Source organism: Delphinus delphis, chromosome 3 (genome assembly GCF_949987515.2).
Source record: "Delphinus delphis chromosome 3, mDelDel1.2, whole genome shotgun sequence".
Classification (NCBI taxonomy): Eukaryota; Metazoa; Chordata; class Mammalia; order Artiodactyla; family Delphinidae; genus Delphinus; species Delphinus delphis.
In genome coordinates this window covers 110259681-110285816 of record NC_082685.1, presented here as the reverse complement: position 1 = coordinate 110285816, position 26136 = coordinate 110259681, and the positions used below count along the sequence as shown (strand labels likewise).

General features: G+C 36.5%; 1 protein-coding gene across 5 annotated transcripts in view; it reads left to right on the top strand.

Moving 5' to 3' along the window:
- Positions 1 to 8436: 8436 nt before the first annotated feature.
- The window catches only part of TENT2 (terminal nucleotidyltransferase 2), a 59030-nt gene continuing 41330 nt past the window's right edge, over positions 8437 to 26136 (top strand). For 4 of the 5 annotated variants that reach the window (XM_060009239.1, XM_060009243.1, XM_060009241.1 and 1 more), the window contains exons 1-5: positions 8437 to 8763; positions 8990 to 9058; positions 14538 to 14711; positions 14923 to 15012; positions 17811 to 18048. In XM_060009239.1, coding sequence (XP_059865222.1) covers positions 14575 to 14711; positions 14923 to 15012; positions 17811 to 18048 — 465 coding nt within the window. In that variant the 5' untranslated portion in view covers positions 8437 to 8763; positions 8990 to 9058; positions 14538 to 14574. Of the gene's footprint in view, positions 8764 to 8785; positions 9059 to 14537; positions 14712 to 14922; positions 15013 to 17810; positions 18049 to 26136 lie in introns of those variants that run through there. The other variant, XM_060009240.1, reaches the window with a different exon arrangement.

Here is a 26136-nt window from a genome sequence, read left to right as displayed (position 1 = left end):
ATGTAGAGCATTCTTTCATGTGTTTGTTGGCAATCTGTATATCATCTTTGGAGAAATGTATATTTAGGTCTTCTGCCCATTTTTGGATTGGGTTGTTTGTTTTTTTAATATTGAGCTGCATGAGCTGCTTGTAAATTTTGGAGATTAATCCTTTGTCAGTTGCTTCATTTGCAAATATTTTCTCCCATTCTGAGGGTTGTCTTTTTGTCTTGTTTATGGTTTCCTTTGCTGGGCAAAAGCTTTTAAGTTTCATTAGGTCCCATCTGTTTATTTTTGTTTTTATTTCCGTTTCTCTAGGAGGTGGGTCAAAAAGCATCTTGCTGTGATTTATGTCACAGAGTCTTCTGCCTATGTTTTCCTCTAAGAGTTTGATGGTGTCTGGCCTTACATTTAGGTCTTTAATCCATTTTGAGTTTATTTTTGTGTATGCTGTTAGGGAGTGTTCTAATTTCATTCTTTTATATGTACCTGTCCAGTTTTCCCAACACCACTTACTGAAGGGGCTATCTTTTCTCCACTGTATATTCTTGCCTCCTTTATCAAAGGTAAGGTGACCACATGTGTGTGGGTTTATCTCTGAGCTTTCTATCCTGTTCCATTGATCTATATTTCTGTTTCTGTGCCAGTACCATACTGTCTTGATTACTGTAGCTTTTTAGTATAGTCTGAAGTCCAGGAGCCTGATTCCCCCAGCTCCATTTTTCTTTCTCAAGATTCCTTTGGCTATTCGGGGTCTTTTGTGTTTCCATACAAATTGTGACATTTTTTGTTCTAGTTCTGTGAAAAATGCCAGTGGTAGTTTGATAGGGATTGCATTGAATCTGTAGATTGCTTTGGGTAGTAGAGTCATTTTCACAATGTTGATTCTTCCAATTCAAGAACATGCTATATCTCTCCATCTATTTGTATCATCTTTAATTTCTTTCATCAGTGTCTTACAATTTTCTGCATACAGGTCTTTTGTATCCTTAGGTAGGTTTATTCCTAGATATTTTATTCTTTTTGTTGCAGTGGTAAATAGGAGTGTTTTCTTAATTTCACTTTCAGATTTTTCATCATTAGTGTATAGGAATGCAAGAGATTTCTGTGCATTAATTTTGTATCCTGCTACTTTATCAAATTCATTGATTAGCTCTAGTAGTTTTCTGGTAGCATTTTTAGGATTCTCTATGTATAGTATCATGTCATATGCAAACAGTGACAGCTTTACTTCTTCTTTTCCAATTTGGATTCCTTTTATTTCTTTTTCTTCTCTCATTGCTGTGGCTAAAACTTCCAAAGCTATGTTGAATAAGAGTGGTGAGAGTGGACAACCTTGTCTTGTACCTGATCTTAGAGGAAATGTTTTCAGTTTTTCACCATTGAGGATGATGTTTGCTGTGGTTTTGTCATATATGGCCTTTATTATGTTGAGGAAAGTTCCCTCTATGCCTACTTTCTGGGGGATTTTTGTCATAAATGGGTGTTGAATTTTGTCGAAAGCTTTCTCTGCATCTATTGAGATGATCATATGGTTTCTCTCCTTCAATTTGTTAATATGGTGTATCACATTGATTGATTTGTGTATATTGAAGAATCCTTACATTTCTGGGACAAACCCACTTGATCATGGTGTATGATCCTTTTAATGTGCTGTTGGATTCTGTTTGCTAGTATTTTGTTGAGGATTTTTGTATGTATGTTCATCAGTGATATTGGCCTGTGGTTTTCTTTCCTTGTGACATCTTTGTCTGGTTTTGGTATCAGGGTGATGGTGGCCTCATAGAATGAGTTTGGGAGTGTTCCTCTCTCTGCTATATTTTGGAAGAGTTTGAGAAGGATAGGTGATAGCTCTTCTCTAAATGTTTGATGGAATTCGCCTGTGAAGCCATCTGGTCCTGGGCTTTTGTTTGTTGGAGATCACAGTTTCAATTTCAGTGCTTGTGATTGGTCTGTTTATATTTTCTGTTTCTTCCTGGTTCAGTCTCCGTAGGTTGTGCATTTCTAAGAATTTGTCCACTTCTTTCAGGTTGTCCATCTTATTGTCATAGAGTTGCTTTTAGTAATCTCTCATGATGCTTTGTATTTCTGCAGTGTCAGTTGTTACTTCTCCTCTTTCATTTCTTTTTTTTTTTTTTTGCAGTACGCGGGCCTCTCACTGTTGTGTTCTCTCCCATTGAGGAGTACAGGCTCCGGATGTGCAGGCTCAGCGGCCATGGCTCATGGGCCTAGCTGCTCCACGACATGTGGGATCTTCCTGGACGGGGGCACCAACCTGTGTCCCCTGCATCGGCAGGCGGACTCTCAACTACTGCGCCACCAGGGAAGCCGCTCTTCTTTCATTTCTAATTCTATTGATTTGAGTCTTCTCCCTTTTTTTCTTGATAAGTCAGGCTAATGGTTTATCAATTTTGTTTATCTTTTGAAAGAACCAGCTTTTAGTTTATTGATCTTTGCTATCATTTCCTTCATTTCTTTTTCATTTATTTCTGATCTGATCTTTATGATTTCTTTCCTTCTGCTAACTTTGGGGGTTTTTGTTCTTCTTTCTCTAATTGCTTTAGGTGTAAGGTTAGGTTGTTTATTTGAGATGTTTCTTGTTTCTTAAGGTAGGTTAGTATTGCTATAAACTTCCCTCTTAGAACTGCATTTGCTGCATCCCATAGGTTTTGGGTCATCATGTTTTCATTGTCATTTGTTTCTAGGTATTTTTTGATTTCCTCTGTGATTTCTTCAGTGATCTCTTGGTTATTAAGTAGTGTGTTGTTTAGCCTCCATGTGTTTGTATTTCTGACAGATATTTTCCTGTAATTGATATCTAGTCTCATAGCGTTGTGGTTGGAAAAGTTACTTGATATGATCTCAATTTTCTTAAATTCACCAAGGCTTGATTTGTGACCCAAGATATGATCTATCCTGGAGAATGTTCCATGAGCACTTGAGAAGAATGTGTATTCTCTTGTTTTTGGATGGAATATCATAAAAATATCAATTAAGTCTATGTTGTTTAAAGTATCATTTAAAGCTTGTGTTTCCTTATTTATTTTCATTTTGTGTGATCTGTCCATTGGTGAAAGTGGGGTGTTGAAGTTCCCTGCTATTACTGAGTTACTTTGATTTCCCCTTTTATGTCTGTTAGCATATACAGCACCTTTTGTATTGAGGTGCTCTTAAGTTGGGTGCATAAATATTTACAATTGTTATATCTTTTTCTTTGATTGATCCCTTGATCATTATGTAGAGTCCTTCTTTGTCTCTTGTAATAGTCTTTATTTTAAAGTCTATTTTGTCTGATATGAGAATTGCTACTCCAGCTTTCTTTTGATTTCCATTTGCATGGAATATCTTTTTCCATTCAGGATGTCTCTTGCCCTGTTTTTAGAAGAGGCAGTGGTCTTTAGATGGATTACGAATTTAAAAAGATTATATTATACACATTTTCTTTTCAAAGCCCACTTTCAAATCCTCTGAGGCGAGCCAGTATAACTTGATATTTAACCAGTTAAAAATAACAGGCTTGGAAACAAACAAACCTAAGTTTGTATCCTAGTTTGTGCTTTTCAACGGCTGCCTGACCTTGTGCAAGGTACTTTACAGTTCTTATCCTCAGTTTTGTCATTTGTCATAATAGGGATAATAATAGAACTCCGTTTGTAAAACTGTTTATGAGGAATACTTACTTGCCCTACATAAAGCACTTGTATTCCATTTAGTCAAGCGATGTTTACTGAGTACTAACCATGTGCCAGGCACTGTGCCAAGCTCCTGTCTAACTCAGGGCTGTTTTCTTTCATCCTTCAAATTTTCATCTAACTTCTACTCCCTTAGGTCTTGGCTTAAATGGCACTTTCACAGGGAAAGCTTCTGTGTTAGTTTGAGTCCTCCAAGAAGCAGATGCCAAGACAGGATTAGACATGCAAGAGATTTATTAAAAGATATCCCTGTGGAAGATAAAAATGTGGAAGCAAGGGTAAGCAGGGAAAGCCTCAGGTTCCAATGCACGTCTGACATCTATTGAAGGAGGAGAAGGAAGGAGAATTGGGTAGAAGAAGACTGCAGCACTCTTCTAAGAACGTTTTGGCTAGGCAAATGGGGAGTTCCCAAGTCAGAAGTGTCCATTAGAAGGGTCCTTTGTCCTGCAGGAAGGTTGGCTCCAGCACCTCTGCAGTGGTCAGTCACTGGCTGGCCACAGTTCAACAGGGACATGACCTCGGTTCCAAATGTGGTGGTAGATCCAGAGAGGCAGCAGCTGGGGTTGTCAGTCAACTATGCTCTGCACACAGGAGATCTGAGTAGTGCACATACTTAGCCATTGTGCTCTTCATGATCGGTTAGATCCCCTGGTTATTTGCTTTTCCTTTTCTTGGTTACTACCATTAAAATTAGATTTTTGGGGACTTCCCTGGTGGTGCAGTGGTTAAGCCTCTGTGCTATCAATGCACAGGGCCCGGGTTCAATCCCTGCTTAGGGAACTAGATCCCACATGCCTGCTGCAACTAAGAGTTCGCATGCCACAACTAAGGAGCCCACAAGTCGCAACTAGGAGACTGCCTCCCACAACTGAGGAACCTGCCTGCTGCAACTAAGACCTGGCACAACCAAATAAATAAATAAATAAATAAATAAATATATATATATATATGTGTGTGTGTGTGTATAAAGGGCATTCCTTTCAGAAGCACCAGTTTAAAAAAAATAAAATTAGATTTTTGTTTTCTAAATTTGTAAAGTTTATTCTCGCTGAACTGTAAACTACAGGAGAGAACAGACTGGGTTAATTTTGTTTACTACTCCATCCCCAAGATGCCCCAGATGAGATGGCATATAATAGGTACAAAATACAATAGTAGTCCTTATTTGTATCCATTCTATTCCACATTGCTACATCCAAACCTAGAAGCTGTAGAGGACTCCACATCACAGAAGAGCTCATGTTGCCAATCACATACCAAATATAAAATTAACAATCGCAAAAACCACATCATCAAAACACCCCAAGTCCCTTCTTCCCTGACTCTGCCCCAAAGCTGGGGGTTGGATGCATCTTCTGTTTCTGCCTAGTTTTTTCATTTTCTTAACAGTGTCTTGAAAAGAAGTACTTAATTTTGATAAAGTCCAGTTTATCACTTTTTTTCTTTTAAGGATAGTGTTTTAATACCATACCTAAGAAATCTTTGCCTAGCCTAAGGTTGCAAATAATTTTTTCTTGTTTTCTTCCAGAAGTTTAAAGTTTTACAGCTAGATATATGATCTGTTTTGTGTTTTCACATACAGTATGAGATAGATAGATAGATTGATTTTTACATATGGATATCCAAATATTCCAGCATTATTAGCTGAAAAGTCTTTCTTTTCCCCATTGAATTGTCTTTGTTGAAGATCATTTGGCCATAGAGATATATGTGACTTTTAAAAACCTCACTATTCAATTTCATTGATCTGTTTGTCTCTCTTTATATCAGTTCTATACTATCTGGGTTAACGTAGCTTTATAATAAACATTGAAATCAGGTAGTGTAGTGTAAAATTTCCAACTTTGTTCTTCTCTTTTAAAGTTGTTAAAGTTATTCTATGTCCTTTGTATTTCCATATAAATTTTAGAATCACTTTGTCAATTACTTAAGAAAGCCTGCTGGGATTTTGATTTGGAAATTGACACTTTTACTGTATTGAGTCTTCTAACCCATGATATATATCTTTCTGTTTATCTGTGTCTTCTTAAATTTCTCTCAGTGTATTTTGTAGTTTTCAGTGTACAATATGTATAAATAAATAAATGTATATTTATTTATCAACTCATCTCTAAGCATTTGGTATTTTTAATTTCAATTTCAGATTGTTTGTTGCTAGTATAATACAAATCAATTTACTTTTGTATATTGATTTTTGTATAATGTAGTCTTGATGATCTCATTTGAGTTCCAGTAGCTTTTTTTAGGTTCTATAGAATTTTGACCATATATCATGTCACCTGTAAATAAAGCCAGTTTTACTTCTTCCTTTCCAATTTGGATGCCTTTTATTTCTTTTTCTTGCCTTATTGTGCAGGCTAGAACTCCCCCAGTACAATGTTGAAGAGGTGGTGAGTGCAGAAATTCTTGCCTTATTCCTGATCTTAGGAAGAAAATATTCAGTTCTTTCCCATTAAGTGTGCTGTTTTTTATTGACGTTTTCTATCAAGTTGTGTGTTTTCTCTTATATTCCTAGGAATGGGTATTGAATTTTTCCAATGCTTTTGTTGCACCTATTGAAATGATCATACAATTTTTCTTTCTTAGTCTTAGCTAATGGTGAATTATGTTGTTTGATTTTCCAATGTTAATTCAGCCTAGCATTCCTGGGATAAGCCCTCATTTGTCATAATGTATAATATTTTTTTATATATTGTGGAACAAAAATAGGTAGAATTTTATTAAGGATTTTTGCATCTATGTTTATGAGGCTATTGGCCCATTGTTTTCTTTTCTTGGAACATCTTGAGTTTGGGTACCAGAGTAATGCTGTCTTTATAGAATGATCTGGGAAGTATTTACCTTTCAAATTCCTGGAAGACTTTTGTAGAACTGGAATAACTTTTCCCTTAAAAATAAACCATGTTGGGCTTCCCTGGTGGCGCAGTGGTTGAGAGTCCGCCTGCCAATGCAGGGGACACGGGTTCGTGCCCCGGCCTGGGAAGATCCCACATGCCGCGGAGCGGCTGGGCCCGTGAGCCATGGCCGCTGGGCCTGTGCGTACGGAGCCTGTGCTCCCCAACGGGAGAGGCCACAGCGGTGAGAGGCCTGCGTACAGCAAAAAAAAAACAAACAAAAAAAACCCCCAAAAAACATGTTAACGCTATAAAAAAGAAAGCTGTAGTGATTGTATTACCATCAGACAGAGTACAGTTAGAGAAAAGAATATTACCAGGAAAAAAAGAGGGTCATTTATAAAGTGAATCATTTCATAATGACATAATAATTTTCATATTCATTTCATTAAAGATAAATTCATCTAAATAATAGAACAATTCTAAATGTTTATGCAACTAACAGCAGAGCTTCACAACACATAAAGCAAAAACTGATAGAACAGCAAGGAAAACTAGAAAAATCCATAATTATAGTGAGGGATTTCAGTGCTCTTCCCTTAATAATTAATAAAATAAGTAGACAGAAAATCAGTAAGTATGTTCTAAATCCCCCCCAGGATTTAGATTTGAACAGTAATATCAGGCAACTTGACGTGATTCACATTTGTGGAGCATTTCACCCAACAGCTACAGAATACACATTTATTTTAAATGTACACTGAACACTTACCAAGACAGACCAACCATATTCTGGGCCACAGAACAAATCTCAATAAATTTAAAATGATTCGAATTATATGAAGTATGTTCTATGATGATAATGGGATTGTATTAGAAATCAAAAACAGAAAGGTATCCGGAAAGTCTGATACTTGGAGACTAAATAACATAAATAATCCGAGGATCAAAGAAAAAAACCCATATAGGGAAATTAGAAAGTATTTTGAAATGAAGTAAAATGAAAACACAATATATTAAAATGTGTGGGATACAGCTAACACAGTACTTTGAAGGAAACTCATACTACTAAATGCCTATATTACAAAGGAAGAAACATCTCAAATCAAAGATCTCAGTTTCCAAGAAACTGGAAAATTAATTTTAAAAACTTCAAAAAAGAAGAATAAAGGAAATAAACATAACAGTAGAAATCAATGAAAGAGAAAAGAAAAATAAAGAAAATCTATGAAACCAAAAGTTGACTTTGAGATTTGAAATCAGTGAGATTAATATTGCCTCTTGCCGGGTCGATCAGGAAAAAGGAAAAAAGACACAAGTTACCAATTTCAGGAATAAAAAGGACAATAAAGGAATATTGTTAACAGATTTACACGAATAAATTTCAACAACTTATATTTTCACAACTATTAAAGCTCACTCAAGAAGAAATATTAAATGTTTGTTTTATTAGTGAATGTTAGCTACTAAGGCAGGGAGTTGAGTCTGGACTTTATAGATAAATAAGGGTCCCCAAGCAGCTCTCAGTTCATTAACGGGAAAAAACAAAGTTTAATACTGATCAGTGTAGAAGAGTGAGGGAAAACTTGGCCAGGAAAATCTTCTCTGGGGAGGAGTCACCCGGCTGAGAGACAGGAAGGATCAGTACAAAAAATGTTTATCAGATTTGAGCTTGAGGAGCGGGTCCAGGGTAGCTCTCCGCCAACCACCCTCCTCCGTCTGCCGCTCCGCCTTTCTCTAGGCAGTCTCAGCCCTTCCCCTACGCGCTCGCGCTCGCTCTCGCAGCTGCTGAACGTCCCACGCCCTCCCAGCCGGGCCCCCAGGAGCCGTGCGCTTGCGCACTCGAGCGAAGACCTCGCAGGAGAGAGTGAAGCGGCTGCCGGAAGTATGACCTCCGTCCCCCTACTCGCCGTTTCCATCCGGGGTCACGTCGGTCTTCCGGGTGTTTCCGACAGGGCTTTCTACGCCGCCTTTTTCCGTCTACATTTTGGTCTTCCGTCTTTTGCCATCTTCCTCGAGTTCCCTCACCCTTGCTGCCCCTGCCTTTTCTTGTGTCGTACCTCCCCGGCCGCCGAGCCCGGGAATTAGATCGCAATCCGGAGCCGGAGCCGGGCCTACCCATTCCGCGCGGGCACTACCACCTTTGGATCTGGAGAAAGCTAGGACCGAGCGCGCCGGGCCGTCCCTGCTCCGGCTCTGGAGCTCCTGGGCTGGCGGTGCCGGTAGATTCTCCTGCTTAGCCTTCCCCGAGGACACTTGTGAGTTAGGGGGTTTCGGAGAGGAAAGCAACGGTGTAGGCCTGGGTGGGGGGCGGGGCGCCGGGAACTTTTTCGGAAACTGTAGTGTTTTGCGTGGGAGGTTCCGGCATAATCTCTCTGATATCCCAGACGTATGGGCGGCCCCCAGGCTGCGGTACTTTATGAAGAATCTTAGGAACTCTTAAACGTTTCCCATTCGTTTGTCTTTCTCGCGCCCCGTCCTCAGTCTAGGACCAAACAAGGAAGACTGTCTTGGGACACTGCATGGGGTTTCAAAGGGTGGTGAAGAACTAAGGTAAATATCAGGATTAATAATTTAAAATTTAAGACTTTTCACTAAATGGTTGTGAAATTGTCTCGGTTTTTAGCTTTACAGGAAACCGCACAGGTTAGGACTGTCAGATTGTTGTCTATCCCTTTTGTTTTCGCACCGTTCAGCCTTTGTAGATAGGTTCTCCATCTCTCTTTCTAGGTCAGAACACGGGGGGCTTATGTGTCTCATAAATCCTCTACTATCCAAGTTCCCTGCCTTGTTTGATCCTCTCTCAACTCTTTGTTTAAAATAGCAGTCGTTTATTTATATTGGTATACCAATAGGGTGAACAAAAAAGAAAACGAAACTAAAACTCAAGCTACATTGGCAACCTAACAAACGTGTGGTGTATGGTTTTGTGGGGAAAGATCAGATCCGAACACTAAGTCTGCGTATTTGAATTACAGGCGACATACTACTTTTGTAAATACCCTCATATTGTATGCTTTATTACCACAAGGCTTTAAACATGGAATTACTAGCTAGAAGGCTCTTAATATGTACTGATGAATAGCCAAATAATAGTAGCAGTACTCTGTTGGTGTGAATAGTCTCAATTCTGTCTGATCAGGAAGTGTAACAAGCTGTGTGTGAAATAGGTATTTAAGAAATGTCCATTTGGAATCATGTGGCTAGATTATTTTTTAATACTTGGATGGGATCTAATTCTTGATCAGAGGGGATATATGTATAGCTGGTTGACTTTGCTGTACAGTAGAAACTAACACAACATTGTAAAAGCAACTATACTCCGATAAAAATTAATTTAAAAAAAGGACTGTCGTTATCAAAACCTGTGGGTGGTTTGACAGAGGGTGAGCAGGATTTAGGAGTTGGACTTGTTGCATTATGGAGAAAAAAAGTGAGTTTAGGGGATCAAAGGCATTTGGACAAAGTGGACAGATAACCAGATTTGCTACTACATTTCTGGTTTTTATACTAGGTAGATTCCACTTTCCAGAGAATCTTGATGAACGAATTATGTAACCTTGAGTGTTCTCTAATTCCTTGGAGGAGAGGTCAAGTTTAGGACAGAAATTCCGGGTTGTAAGTTATAGGACCAAATGCTATATCACTAGGAATTACTTTGTGAACTACTCCTTTACTACCTTGTCTCATATATGACTATTTACAAATAAATCTGTGTAACTTCCAAATGGGTAACCTTAGTCAAGAAGTAATCCTTAAGATTCTCTCCTTAAGGCAAGAACCAATGCAACAGTTTTAAAGCAGTTCAAAATTTACCTAGATTATTCTTTTTTATAGTCAAGCACAGATTGAGAAATTGATAATTTTCAAACTAAGAAAAATAGGATACCACCAATATCTGGATTTTATTTATCATAAAATTTCTTACACCTGCTACCAATGTTAATGTGGAGTAATTTTTTTTTATGGATCATTGTCTACTTGGTGAAGAAGGCTTTCATTCAGAATATAAAGAAAAAGATTTAAAATTTTGTAGAGGTCCCCTTAAATCTGGTATGGTAATAGTTTTGCTGGATTTTATTCTCAGAAACTCTATTCTGTTCAAAAAATGATCCCTTATATTGTTTTATTATAATAGGTTATTATTTTGGTGTCATTTTTATCTTCATCAAAATTAGTGTTGGAATGTATTAGGAGAAATATTAGAAAGAGGAATTGAAATTCATGGGCTTTTGGTTTACTTCCTTATCTCTAGATGGTCATGCAGAATACTTGTGTTGGAGAGCATTGAATGTCATTGATTACATTCCCTAGGAATGATCCTCCCCACTTTGAAGGCTGGCCTGGTTAAGAGCCAGACTTGAGGGCCAAAAATTCATCCTGAGGAGAACCCGACAGATAACTTTGTTTTGGAGGCGCTGGAAAACCTTTGATGCTTATCTGGTAATTAGGGATAGGCTGATTTAGATAACTGCCCTAAAGTACACTTTTGAGTATGGAATCATTCTCAGCTTTTAAGCCGTGGTTGTTTGAGGAGTACTTCTGGGCTACAAGACATCTTTTGACTTATTCTTAAGTTTGAATCTGACCATGTAATGCAATAGAAATTAGGTGAGGTCTGGGCTATTATGTCATTTTGGGTCTCCAGCCTGAAGAAAAACACAAGCATATTATTTATAGGTATAAACAAAATGTCTAGAATTTTAACTACGAATTGATTTAAATAAATCTGAATATAGAGTGTTTTAATTCTAGTTTTTCTGAATACAAATTTCTTCTCTTGTTTGATCAGATCTATAGTATCTGTGTTACAACAAAATTAAATATCAAGCAAAATTCATTATAATGAATTGTATTTAATGTCATTTTCTCATGAATTCTTTGAAATAGTAATTGTTTTATGGGGAGTTGAGTCAGAGTAGCAGAGTCAAGGAAGCCAAGAAGGAGTGTAAGCCCAGGCAAAGGGAGAAGAAGGCATTAGTTGACAGCCTTAGATCTGGCATTCTACAATTATTGAGTGTACTTTTAATAAAGAATTCTCTGGAATCCTGCTTGGTTCAAGATACTGCCTCTGATCAGTGAACATCAGAGAGTACAGTTTAGCAGATTTGATAGGATTGATTTTTTGTTTTAATCAATTTCCTATAACAAGGGATAAAGGCCTGCTGAAGAAAGCTGACAAACTCTTGTTTTCTGGACGTAACACCTTGTCTCTGGTCCAAATTAGAGTCAGGCACTTGGGATGGGATCTGATGGTGGCCCAAGACTATTGTCCATAATCTGTTATGAACCTTGGACTGGTGAATCTCACTCTTTGGCCAGTCTAGGAAATTTTAATCTTACAGAATTGAAAAGGAATAAAGTTTCTGTGAGTGACTTATTTGTCTCTTCCCAGATCTTTCTCTTTTCTCTCTTGTTGTCTCCTATTCTAATTTTTCCAGCCATCTTGTCTTAGTCCCAGAGGCAATTACCATTTCTTTTAGCAGCTTATATGTTATTTTCCTCTGTTGTTCTAAAAAAAAAAAAAAACAACGTAGAAATTTTTATACAGCTTGGTTTTTGGATTGACATCTACTGATCTACTGAAAATGAGGATTTACCATTTTTATGTACCCTCTCTCATCATAAATTGTGAGATTTATGTGTGTATAAACATGTAAATATATGTAGCATATAGTATATTTTATGGAGCATATGTAATCTGTAAATACAGTGTAGTAAATATATAATAAATATATTACAATTTCTGTTTAAATCAGTATGTTCAATGTTCTTGTTATTGTAAGAACCAAGTAGGTGACTGATTATATTTCCTTTTTTATATGACCTTTTGAGTGTGTTTTGTCCGTAGTTTAGTAATTTATTATTAACTTGCTGCATTTCTGTTCCTATAATTTCTGCTCTGTTAGCCGAACTCCTCTCTGTGGTCAAATATATAAGGTAATCTACCAGTTAATCGTTTTCCTCCTTGGATATCTTCTTGAAGACCTCTATGTGTTCTAACTTAAGCTGTTTAGCTTCCCTTCACCATCATCCTGGGGAATTTGTCTCTGCCCTGTGTCAGAGCTCCCTTTTCCTAGATCCCAGATTTTCTTTTCATTTTTCTTTTTTTGATACTTTACATGTCTAAAAATGTTTTTATTTTCCTTTTGCACTGATAGTATAGCTGGGTATAAAATTATAGCTTGAAAGCATTTCCTTCGGAGCCTTGAAGGCATTCACTTCCTTGTTTTGTTTCCACTGTTGCTACTGAGAGGGCCAAAGCCATTTTGATTACCATCCCTTGGTGTTTTTTTTTTTTAATTGAAGTGTAGTTGATTTACAGTGTTGTGTTAATTTCTGCTGTATAGCAAAGTGATACAATTATACATTCTTTTTTATATTCTTTTCCATTATGGTTTATCTCAGGATATTGAATATAGTTCTCTGTGCTATATGGTAGGACCTTGTTGTTTATCCATACCATCCCTTTGTTTATAACATTTTCTTTCTCTGTAATATTTATAAGCTTCTTTTACCTGATATTCTGAAATGTCACTGTAATATACCTTTGTGTGTGTGTGTGTGTGTGTGTGTGTGTGTATGTATGTGTATATATATATATATATGTATATATATATTCAGTTGTGCTTTATACTCATTGGGTCCTTTCAATCTAAGGCTTGGTGTTCTTCAGTCTTGGACATTTTCTTGTTTTATTTACTTAGTAATTTCCTTTTCTGTGTTTTCTCTGTTCTTCCTGGAACTTCTGTTGTATTGGATGTTGGACCACATAGTTTGGTTTTATTATATTTTTTTCTCTTACTGTCCTGCCTCCTGTCTGCCCTCACCAATTTTTCCTTTTTGTTCATTCCTCAATGTTATTTTTAGCTTTCTGCTGGATATTTCTGCTTTTAATTTTCCAAGAGCCCTTTCTGCTTTTTAAAAAACACATTATTTACATATTCAATGTTATTTCATTAATTATGGAGGGTTTTTTTTCCTCATTTTTCATTTGTTGCAGGTATTGTTTCTGTTTATTCCTAGGCCTTTTTTTTTTTTTTTAACTTTTGATGATCCATGGATGTCTGTTTTCTAACTAGAAATCTAAATTGGAAGCTTATGTGCATGAATAGGCAGTTCAATAGTAGGCTTCATTGTAGGTTGCGAGTGAGCTTAACTTTTTCTTGGTGAGCGACTGTTCCTATGTTACAGGTTCTTTGGTTACTGTATTATATGGTTTCTTGTTCCATTATTCCATAGATAAGTTTTCTAATTGCCTGAATTGGGAATGCAGGCTGGGGATCCTGTTTTTACTTTGTAGACTTAATACTTGTTTTCAGTTTGTTTTCTTACCCTACTCTTTGTAAGTCTATAGCCTCTTGGGGTCAGTCATTGCGAATAATAAATATCTAGTCTTCTGCTTGGGGTAGTGAACGATTCTGATTGCTTTGTACCTAGGTTTTCCCCATTCGTGTGGAGCAAACTGTCTTTTATTGGAAGTTCTTTTTATAAGTTGTTTAGACCTTGAGGGGAATCTCAGCATTTTATAAATAGTTATTAGGTGATACAAATTCCATCCCTTGTTTGATCAGATCTGTACGATCTAAATCCTGGGAATCAGGTTGTCATATGACAGCTTATACCTTTGAATAAATTAGATTGGGAATAAATGTAAGAAATTGTAGGATTTCATTAAATGTCTCACTTGGGTGGTTTCTTTTTATTATCAGAGTATAGTGGTGTTAACTTGATTCTAAAAGATTTGTTGATATTAGGATAAATTTATTAGGGAAAATTCATCACAAAATTAGAAATGCACAGATTTTACTATCATTTGAATAATGTGGTTAATCTAGATTTAAAATTTATTATTAGTAAGTTTTTTTGTTACTTATGGTGTGACTTAAGAGATCTGTTTGAACTTTAAAAAAATAACTTTGCAAATGAAATTCGTAACTTGGTAACTAATTGTTTATTAATTAGCAGATGCTAGTTATCAAAGAGTTCAATGTCTTTAAGCTATAATAAATTATCTTTAAAACTATTGTAGGTAGAAGAATACATGTTTACTCTTAGTGAACAAGAGCATGTTCCCAAACTCAATTTTGGGTCGCCCGCCTTTCACTCCAAACCATCAACAACATAATAACTTCTTCACCCTGTCACCAAGTCTTTATTCACACCAGCAGCTTATAGATGCACAGTTCAACTTTCAGAATACAGAGTAAGTACGGTGTTATTTTGGCCCATGTCATTTGTAAGTTTCATTTTCTACTTGACACAAATCCTTTTTATTTGAAACATTTGGAGCTAGAGAAAATGTCATCATGTCTTGTTTTCTTGTGATCGGTGAACTGTTTAGTTTTTCTGAAATTAGTTTTTTGTTTTTAAGGAAAAAATGTATACTACTACTGTTCTTTCTTTGTCTTTGGTAGCTTGTCTAGAGCTGTATCATTACAGCAGTTGACATATGGAAATGTCAGTCCAGTACAGACCTCAACTTCCCCATTATTTCGAGGAAGGAAGTAAGTATTTCTTACCTATTTTAAAAGAAAAAATTGCATTTTGGGGAACTGTTTAACGCTGTATCTTGTATTAAGTTGAATGGACACTATGCCCTACATTTTGTTTTCTGGGACCTGTGTGATCAGTCCTGTAACAGAATTTTAAAACTTCAAAGTATTTAAAAAATTTTAGGGATAACTGTCTTCAGATAACTACTTTTAATTGAGATTTTTAACTAAATAAGATGGATTTCTGTATCTGTTTGTTAGGGCCGCCATAACAAAGTACAATAGACTTGGTGGCTTAAACAACAGAAATTAATTTTCTCAAAATTCTGGGGGCTAGAAGTCCAAGATCAAGGTGTTGGCAGGTTTGGTTTCCTCTGAGGCCTCCCTCTTTAGCTTATAGATGGCTGCCTTCTTTCTCTGTCCTCAGATGGTCATCCCTCTGTCTGTGTTTTCGGTGTCCTAATCTGTTCTTCTGAGGACACTAGTTATATTGGATTAGGGCTCACTCTAATGACCCCATTTTAACTCAGTTATTTCTTTAAAGGACCTGTGTCCAAATACAGTCACATTTTGAAGTACTAGGGGTTAAGACTTAAACATATGAATTTTGAGAGGACATAATTCAGCCTATAACACCTTCTTTCTAGTAAAGTTTACTATTTGATTTGTCTTACACAGGTAAGTTTCCACGATAAACGTTATTATAATGAAAATTTCTACATGACATAAAGCTTTCTATAGAGAAGTCAGGAATCAATTCATTTTAACCAATTTGATTAAAAGAAATTGATGTATCATGGGGTAATTATGATAGAACTTTAGGGGTGATTATTAAAATAATATTTGGCAATATTTGCAAGATATTACTATTTATAGTCTATAAACATTCCGTAACTTTTATGTCCAACTAGAAATAACAGTAGCTAAGAATTATTGATCACTCACTATGTGTAGTAGGCATTGCTCTAAGGACTTTGCAGATAATGGTTTGACTAAGTTTCACAACACTTTATGAGGTAAGTACTGTTACGCCTCTTCTTTTGAGGAGAAAGCTGAAGCACACAGAAGTAATGATCTGGTTATTCAGGTAGGAGTAGCATAACTGGAATTTGAAACCAGGTGGTTTGGCTCTACATCCCATACTTAGAAGCACTGTGAATTGTTCTTCAAAGCTGCCATTGTGGAAAACTATATAATGATGCTTAAATTATTGACTTTATTCAAATTTTCATTTTTTAGAAATTGCCTTGATAGCCCATTTGTGAATCATGAAGGAAAATAAATTCCACTAGTTCATAATTATACATATGTAATTTTAAAACTAAAATTGACATTCTCAATAGAAGGTATTCAGCATATAAAGCTCTAAATTTTATTTTTAAAAAATGTTAAAGGGGCTTCTCTCGTGGCTCAGTGGTTAAGAATTCGCCTGCCAATGTAGGGGACATGGGTTCGAGCCCTGGTCGGGGAAGATCCCACATGCTGTGGAGCAACTAAACCTGTGCACCACAACTACTGAGCCTGCGCTCTAGAGCCCGTGAGCCACAACTACTGAGCTCACGTGCCACAACTACTGAAACCCACGCGCCTAGAGCCCGTGCTGTGCAACAAGAGAAGCTACCACAATGAGAAGCCTGCGCACCACAATGAAGACCCCGCTCACCGCAATTAGAGAAAGCCTGCACGCAGCAACAAAGACTCAACACAGCCAAAATTAAATGAATAAATAAATTATTAAAAAAATAAAAAAAAATTAAATATACACTCATGTTTTTAGCATCTTTACCTGTGGGTAGGAGTACCAGTTATTTTGTGGGTCTGTCAAGGAGAGAGTAATTGACATAATCCCAAGAGTATTAAAATAAAAACCTTCAGGTGGCTATGACTCATAAAATTTTAGAGTTCGAAAGGAATTGGATAATTTCCTATGGTGTAAACAACTTAAGAAAGTAAATACCTTTCTTTTCCCACAAATAATTACTTTTAAATTATTTTTCCCTTTTTGTTTTGAATATTTTTAAGCCTCCAGAAAAATTTGAATAGTACAATTAACACCTGTATGTGGTTTTCCTAGATTGATCGGTTCTGCGAGATTTGTTTTATTCTGCCTTTTTCCTTCCCTATCCCTACTTTTTTCTGAGTGATATGAAAGAAGGTTGTTGACATCGTTGCACTTTACCCCGCAACACATCAGTGCATTCCTCCTAAGAACAAGGATATTCTCTTGTATAACCAAAAATATATTGATCATGCCCAAGAAATTTAACATTAGTACAATACTGTTATCTGAAATGCAGTTCATTTTCAGATTTCTTTAGTTGTCCAACGTCTTTATATAAAGCTTTTCTAAAAAGTAACTGTCTCTTAATTTGGTCTTTCCTACTGATAAACCAGAACATAGGTGGTCTCAAAGAGCCCTTTTTTATATATAGCACTCAGTTCAGTTAATCTCTTCCTCCCTATGTTAGAGTTTGGATCTTTTATTGTTAGTGATTCTATAAATAGAAATTCTTCTGCCAAGTTTTTGCTGCTGATAAGAAGTATTGTGGTAATTCAAATGCAGGAGACCAACCCTAATGTATATATGTGGTTTGTTTTTTTAAAAAATATGCATCATTATTACACATTTTTCCTAAAGCGTTCTCTAAGGCATCTCTTATGCTGAAAATGAATATTTTAAGATTCATTTAGAGCTAATGTGGCCTCGCTGAAAAAGTCAGTATTGTCATCTATTTATATATTTTTAGTGTTTTCTATTTGTAATCAGAAAATTATATCTTTAATCACTAAGGTATATTGTTTGTTTTCAGGAGATTAAACGATGAAAAGAATCTTCCTCTTGATGGTAAACGACAACGTTTCCATTCACCTCACCAAGAGCCAACTATAGTTAACCACATAGTGCCTTTATCAGGTGAAAGAAGATACTCAATGCCGCCATTGTTTCATACACACTATGTACCAGATATAGTCAGAGGTGTTCCGCCTTTTCGAGAAATACCATTTTTAGAACCTAGAGAAATCACACTGCCTGAGGCCAAAGATAAGGTAATTTTAATGTAGATTTTAGTTTTATCTTTTGGGAAGTTAATATAAATAGTGTATTGAAAGTATCAGAAATATCTAATGTCTTGGATTAAGTAGAACATGCCCTTTTTTGCACTATTTAAAGTACTATTCAGAGCTTTCTGTCTAAATTTGATTCTCTGATTTTTGTGAGCTGTTCTTCTATGGAAATGCAGCTTTCATATCAGTATATCAGATTTTCTGTGATTCATCAAAATCTGGGATTAGAGCCTAAAACATTTGATTTCTTAGTTTAGAGAATTCTGTTGTTACCTATTCTTATTACAGAAAAACAAGCTTTCATATGGATATTGTAGTAAAGTATTAAAAAGCATCTTTTGGGATATTTGTTTTTATCATGAGGTTTTTAATGTCAAAAATAGAGAACCCAGGAGTCAGTGAGAAAGTAATACTTCCAAAGGGATATGATCAGGAAAGATTTATCAAAAACATTATTTGTAAAAAAAAATTTTGAATAAATGAAATGAAGCTCTTAAAATAATAATTCTTGGGAAATGACATTATCAGCATTGGGGAACAATGAGTTATTTAATACCAGTATTAGAAGCATATCTCTTCTCTCTCCCCATATTTAGTGAAACCTAAAAAAAAAATTCTGGGTAATTTAGAAGAGTTTATAATGTAAATATCTGCATTCTCTTGAATTGTCTGTGGCTTATATTTGTTGTTTTTGCATTTTCAAAGCTGCACTACTCTGGAGATATTTGTAGGCTAAGGAGAAGGAGCCTGAAAAGAGTGTAGTGACTTTATTTTGGGTTCCTAGCAACCAGCGTAGGTCTGGAACATAGTAAGTGTACAGAAAATGTTGGGTCAAAAAGGAACACTTGCTGCATTCCTTAGTTGTGCTGCTTTTTATTCTCCTATCATTCCTTTTTTTCTTTAATTGAGATGTAATTGTATCATAAAATTCTTTTTTTTTTTTTTTTTTGGCTGCGTTGGGTCTTCGTTGCTGCACACGGGCTTTCTCTAGTTGGGCAAGCGGGGGCTACTCTTCATTGTGGTGTGCGGACTTCTCATTGCAGTGGCTTCTCTTGTTGTGGAGCACGGGCTCTAGGCGCGCAGGCTTCAGTAGTTGTGGCACATGGGCTTAGTTGCTCCGTGGCATGTGGGATCTTCCCAGACCAGGGCTTGAACCCATGTCCCCTGCATTGGCAGGAGGATTCTTAACCACTGTGCCACCAGGGAAGTAAGTCCACGTAAAATTCACTCTTTTAAAGTGCATGATTCAGTGGTTTTTATTATATTCACAAGGTTGTGCAACCATTACCACTGTCTAATTCCAGTACCTTTTATCACCCCCAAAAGACACCTTGTACCCAGTAGCAGTTCCTTTCTCATCTCTGCCCCTCTCCCCCAGCCTCTGGCAACCACTAATTGATTTTTTATCAGTATGGATTTGTCTGTTTTGAACATTTCATATAAATGGAGTCATACAATATGTGGTCTTGATTCTTTCACTTAACATGTTTTCAGGATTCATCCATGTCATAGCATTTCTCAGTTCTTTATTCCTTTTTATAGCTGAGTAATATTCCATTGTATAGATAAACCATATTTTATTTGTGCATGCCTCAGTTGATGGATTTTTGGGCTGTTTCCACTTTTTGACTATTCTGCTATATCTGTGTACAAGTTTTTGTGTGGACATGTTTTCATTTCTCTTGGGTCTATACCTAGGGGTGAAATTGCAGAGTTATGCAGTAGCTCAGTGTATAACTTTTTGAGGAATTGCCAACATATTTTCTAAAGTGGCTGCACCATTTTACATTTCTGCCAGCAGTGTGTGAGTGTTCCAGTTTCTTCACATCTTTGCCAACACTTTTTATTGTTTGTCTTCTTGATTATAACCAGGTGGGTTATAACCTAGTGGGTGCGAAATGGTATCTCATTTTGATTTTGGTTTGCATTTCCCTAATGACTAATGATGTTGATCATCTTTTCATTTGTGTGTTGGAATGTGTATCTTCTTTGGAGAATTGTCTATTCAGATCCTTTGTCCATTTTTAAATTGTTTTTGTTATTCTTGTTGAGTTGTAAGAGTTGTTTATATGTTCTGAATACTAGACTTTTATCAGATAGATGATTTGCAAATATATTCTTCCATTCTGTGGTGTCTCTTTTTACTTTCTTGATGGTCTCCTTTGAAGCGCAAAAGCTTTTTTCATTTTGACGAAGTCCAATTTGTTTTTCTTTGGTTGCTTGAGCTTCTGGTGGCATATCTAAGAAACCATTGCCTAATCCAGGGTCACAAAAATTAATGCCTCCATGTTATTCTAAGAGTTTTATAGTGTTCTTAGATTTAGGTCTTCGATCCATTTTGAGTTAATCTTTATATATGATGTGAAGTAGGGGATCTAACTTAATTTTTTGCTCTTGGTCCAATTGTCCCAGCACTGTTTAAGAAAAAGGCTGTCATTCTTTTCTTACTGTGAAGTAGGAAAAGCATTTAGTCAATACCAGTGGGAGGAAGGAAAAAGCAGAGTGATTAACTTGGGATGTTTTGGTACCCCCCCACCCCCCCCAACTGTTTGTCCTTTCTTTGCTTTCTCATTTTAAAGAAACTCATGTAATACTATATTGTGAAAGCCTGTGGTATAAATCACATGAGACCAATTCTTTGAATGACGATATAACCACCTTTTACTACGTGTGGGTTTTTGATATATATATGCAGGTAGGCCCATTTTTTATGGAATATATTATGCATGAGTATTGAAGTTCTCTATTTTTGCATTTATTTATTTGTATGTTTGTAATAGTTAATTCTTAAAACTAACTAAATAACTACTAGTTCTGCATATGGATCAGGGATATACTGAGTCTCAGTAAATGTAATAACATGATTCACATTAGTCAGTATAAATCATCTAGTAAAGTATCGTTCCATATCAGTAACTTTTTCTTTGCTTGGTAGCATAGAAAAAGATTGTCCTAAATCTTATGTTTTTGGCATAAGCACTTATTTCAAGGGATAAAGATAATATTCTGTTGTTAAACCAATTTCTTTGAGTGCTACTCTGTACTTGCCTAGTTGTGGGAGAAAGACGGCAAGTAGTTAGTTCTGTGTCCATTCTTTAAGTGAACACTTTTTTTTTTTTTTTGCGGTATGCGGGCCTCTCACTGTTGTGGCCTCTCCCGTTGCGGAGCACAGGCGCCGGACACGCAGGCTCAGCGGCCATGGCTCACGGGCTTAACCGCTCCGCGGCATGTGGGATCTTCCCGAACTGGGGCACAAACCCGTGTCCCCTGCATCGGCAGGCGGACTCTCAACCACTGCGCCACCAGGGAAGCCCTTTAAGTGAACACTTTTTAAGAAAACTAACATTTATTGATGTCTCTTCTCTTCTAGGCATTCTACATATGCTATATTATTTAGTCTTTTCAACAACCCCATGACATGGATATTATCCTAATTTTACTGAGACTCAGAAAGCTAAATAACTTGCTCAAGGTCACAGCTAGTAAGTGACAGAACCAAGAGTTGACCCTCATCTCTAATAATATAAACAGGAGGAACTTAAGATGCTTAAAATCAAGAGTAGGGAGATGACATTCTTAGAACTGACTATAATAGCTGGTAATCTGTGGCAGTAATAGTTAATGTTTACTGAGTGTCTTTCTTTGCCAGCAGTGAGCTCAGTAGTTTGTATGGTTTACCTCTGTTTATCTCTGCTGGATTGTAAAATGAGTGGGAGGTTCAGTGAGAAATAAAAGTGGAGCAGTAGTTTGAGGCTTTGATTGCACAGTAGAATGCCATTGAAGGTTTTTGAGTAGAGGACTATCCCAATTAGATTTGCATTTTTGGGAAGATAGTTCTTAGAGTATAGTGGAGTTTGGTTTGGAATAGGAGGGCCTGGAAGTTGGATGATTACCTTGAAGGCTATTAATTATCAAATTCTTTCAGATGAGAGGTGCTGAAGCTTTCAGTTACAGTGGATGATTGTGGAAAAGATGTGAGAGACCATGCATAAGGAAAATTGATAGATGTGTGGAATGATTGAATATAGGAGAGAGAGAGATATCAATAACTTTAATGATTTGATTCTGGACTGTTAACAGAGATAAGGAACTCAGATTTTGGGTGTATAAGCTGACTGAGGAAGTAGTCAAGAGTTTTTTTGAACTATGGGGAAATCTGCTGTAACGTTTGTGCTCTTGAAAGACCTCATGTTCTGCAGATTGCACACTAAGAATATAGGGCTATGGGAAAATAGGGCTGGAGGACACTACTCAAAACCTAAACAGTTTTGTAACCAGAACGCTATCAAGAATAATAATTGATATCTTAGGAAATGACTTGGACAGACCAGGTAGGTGGCTTAGCATGTGGATGCTGCTGCATGGGATATTAAAAATATACATTACAGAGTTGAGATGTGCTGGCTTGTGGAGGGCACTGAGACAAGGCAGTTAAAAGTGGCGCTCTGAGTCAGTGAGTCTGCTGTTAAGATAGACTCAGAAGGAAATACACCAGCAGAGAGCTGTGAGTCTGGGGGTTTGCCTGTCAAGTGGGAACCCTGGATATGGATGCTTATTTTTAGTTGTCTTAGATCTATAAGGACTCCTGCCTGTGAGCAGCCAAGCTGAGGGCTTTTTTTTTTTTCTTGTAAGGTTATAATTCCACAATTTCAGCTCCACATACAAGTCAACCCAATTAATACATTAAATTGATACTGTTCCCTTATTTACCAATCATCTGTAAGCTAATTAGTATTGTAGAAAAACATGTTGTAGCTGAACTGGCCATATATATTTCAGAAGCAAGGCTGGGGCCAGAGATATGAATCCTGAAGTCACCTGAAATAGAAGTGACAATTGAAACTCCTGAAGTAGATTAGATTCTGTATTTTTTTAGTATCCAGCAAATATTTGTGGGTGACAGCTATATGCTACAACGTTGTGCCAAAACATTTTGGTAAACGTACATGGTCTCTTTAACATGTACATACAGTATAGTGAGAGGGAGAGCCATTAAAAAATAATCATGCAAATCAGAGTTTTATTTATATATAAGTGCTATAAAGGAAAATTGCAGAGTGGTAAGAGAATTTATTTGAAATTTCAGTGATGGTCTAGAGGAGGTAATGTTTGAGCTGAGATCTGACGGGTGAGTAGGAGTTAACTAGTGAAAGAGTAGTGGGGGTGGAGAGAATGCTTTAGAGAGAGGGAACAGTGTATTTGAGGGTCCGAAAAATTGTAGAAGGGAGCATGGAGTATGCAAAGAACTGAAAGGAGGCCAAGGTGGCTAGAGTTTGATTGGTTTAGGAGATTTTTAAGCAGGAAAGAGATGAGTTAAAATTATTCTGACTTCATTTTAAGCAGTTGAACAAGTGTGTATGTAGGGAATTTATGGTTGTGAAAGGTAATGGTGCCTTGAATTAGGAAGTGCTGGTAGTTAAGATGAAGAAAAACTGGATTTAAGCTTTGTTGGGGGAAGTGAAATTGATAGGATTTGATGATGGGTTAGAGATTAGGTCATCTAAGCATCTGCATCATGGGATGTTTAGCCACATTCCTGGCCTCAATTCACTAGATGCCACTTATCGCTGGTTATGACAACTAAAAATATCTATAGATATTGCCAGATGTCCCCTGGGGGGCAGAATTGCCTCTAGTTGAGAACCGCTGGTTTAGGTAGAGAAGAAAATATTGAAGATTACTCCCAGATTTCTGGCTTCTATAACTGGATGCATGGTGGTACCATTCACTGAGACAGAACAAAATGCAAGAGGAGCAAGCTTTAGGAGTATGTGTATTTAATAGGAATTGAAGGGTGAGCAGGGATGTCATGAGTTCTGTGGACATGTTGTCTTAAATGTGCATTTGAAACATCAAATTAGATATTTAGAATTGATAGTTTAATACATATAGATCTGGAATTAAGAGGAAAGGTATTGACCAGAAGTGTACATTTGGTGATCATTGGCATGTAGATGATAATTGAAGCCAAGAGGATGGGTATGATTGTCTAGGGGGAGTGGTGAGCCTGGATCCAAGACTGATTGAAATAGGTTGAGGAAAGGGTAGGAAAACAGATACGGAAACTAAGCTTATTTACAATTGTTTTGGGAAGTTTGGCTGTGAAGAGGAGGAGCCGAAGATGGGAAGTTGGAACAAAGGAGTTTTTTTGTTTTGTTTTTGAGGTGGAAGAAACTTGAAGCACATATAAATGTTTATGGGAAAGATTCCTTAGAAGGTGGAAAGGGCATGGGTCCTGCCTATAGGTGGAGTGATTGGCTTTAGGTAAGAGAAAAGCTTTTTGGAACTGGAGGATATAGGAGGAGAGGATAGGTGTAGGTAAAAGGAAGATAGGTAGATTTGTACATATGGTATGGAGAAGTTAACGGAGTTTCCATAGTTGAGTGGCTTCTTCATGTTTTCTCTCTGAATTACTATGCAAGGTTATCTGTTGAGAGTAGAGAAGATGAAATGGGATGTCTGAGGTTTAAGAATAGTGGAGAAGGTTTGAAACAGTATTTACTGGGTAGTGTAAAGAGCTCACTTAACATTGGTAATAATGAATTTACTATTAATAATAATAAATCAGTCAGCTGCTTTAGTAAGTTCCAGGGAAATATTTTGTTAGTAGAAGTTTTAATTAGTTAGAGAATTAAACCTAAAAAATTAAATTTTTGAAAATGAGTATGTTCTGAGGTTAAATTTTTCCTCCATTTTAAAGTCTTTTCTCTGTTTTTCAAGTTGCTGTATTAGCAAACAGAACTCTTCTCAGTAAAAAAATCTGAGGTACTTTTCTGGATTTTAACTTTTATTTCATTCTAGTTTTTAGGTGAAGATATGGTTGCCTGAACAAAAAAGAGGCTTGTAGAGGAATCAATTATCTGAACTCCTGAATTCCATCTATAATAACTGATTTTTGAAAATTCTGGGTAGTTTGAAGGTATTAAGTGAATTGAAGTAATTGATTTTGAATTTTGAGTTGAGATGAGGATAGGTTGAGGTTTTCTTGGTACTGAGTATAAAGTAAAAAGATGATTATGAATGAATTGTTCAAGATTTCTTGTGTAATGTTCAGTTTTGGAAAGCAAATTTTATGGAACCTCTTGACACCCTAGGAGGAACAATTTGGGGACAGTTATCTTGCAGATTTTTCAGAGGCTCTATCTTTAAAATTTTCAATATTCCACCTTATTTAGAAACAGAACAAATGTATATGCCCATATCTCCTATCAGTTTTTTTCCAGCTTTACTGAGATATGAGTAACAAATAAAAATTGTATATATTTAAAGTATACATGATGTTTTGATGTATGTATATGTTGTGAAATGATTACCATAATCAAGATAATTAAGGTGATATTCATCACCTCACAGTTATATTTTTTTGTGATGAGAACACTTGAAATCTACTCTTAGCAAATTTCAAGTGTACACTACATTATTATTAACTGAACGTATTCACTGTAATTGTACATTATGTCTCCAGAAGTTATTCATCTTATAACTGTAAGTTTGTGTCCTTTGAGCAGTATTTCCCCATTTTCCTCATCCTACTCCTCAGCCCCTAATAACTGCCATTCCACTCTCTGCTACTGTGAATTTGACTTTTTTAGAGTCCACATGTAAGTGAGGTCATGCAGTATTTGTCTTTCTGTGTCTAGCTTATTTCATTTAGCATAATGTCTTCCAGGTTCATCCATGTTGCAAATAGCAGAATTTCCTTCCTTTTTAAGGCCGAATAATATTCCATTGTGTATGTATACACGCGCACACACACACACACACAAACAATTTTCTTTATCCATTCATCCATCAGTGGACACACTTAGGTTTTCTCCATATCTTGGCTACTGTGAATAATGCTGCAATGAACATGGGAGTGCAGATTCCTTGTTGAGATAGAGACTTTTTTCCTTTAGATATATACCCAGAAGTGGGATAGCTAGAACATATGGTAGTTCTATTTTTAATTTTTTGAGGAATCTCCTTGCTGTTTTCCAATATGGTTGTACTTCCTATGAATACTGTGTAAGGGTTCCCTTTTCTCCACATCCTCACCAACACTTATCTTTTGACTTTTTGGTAATAGCC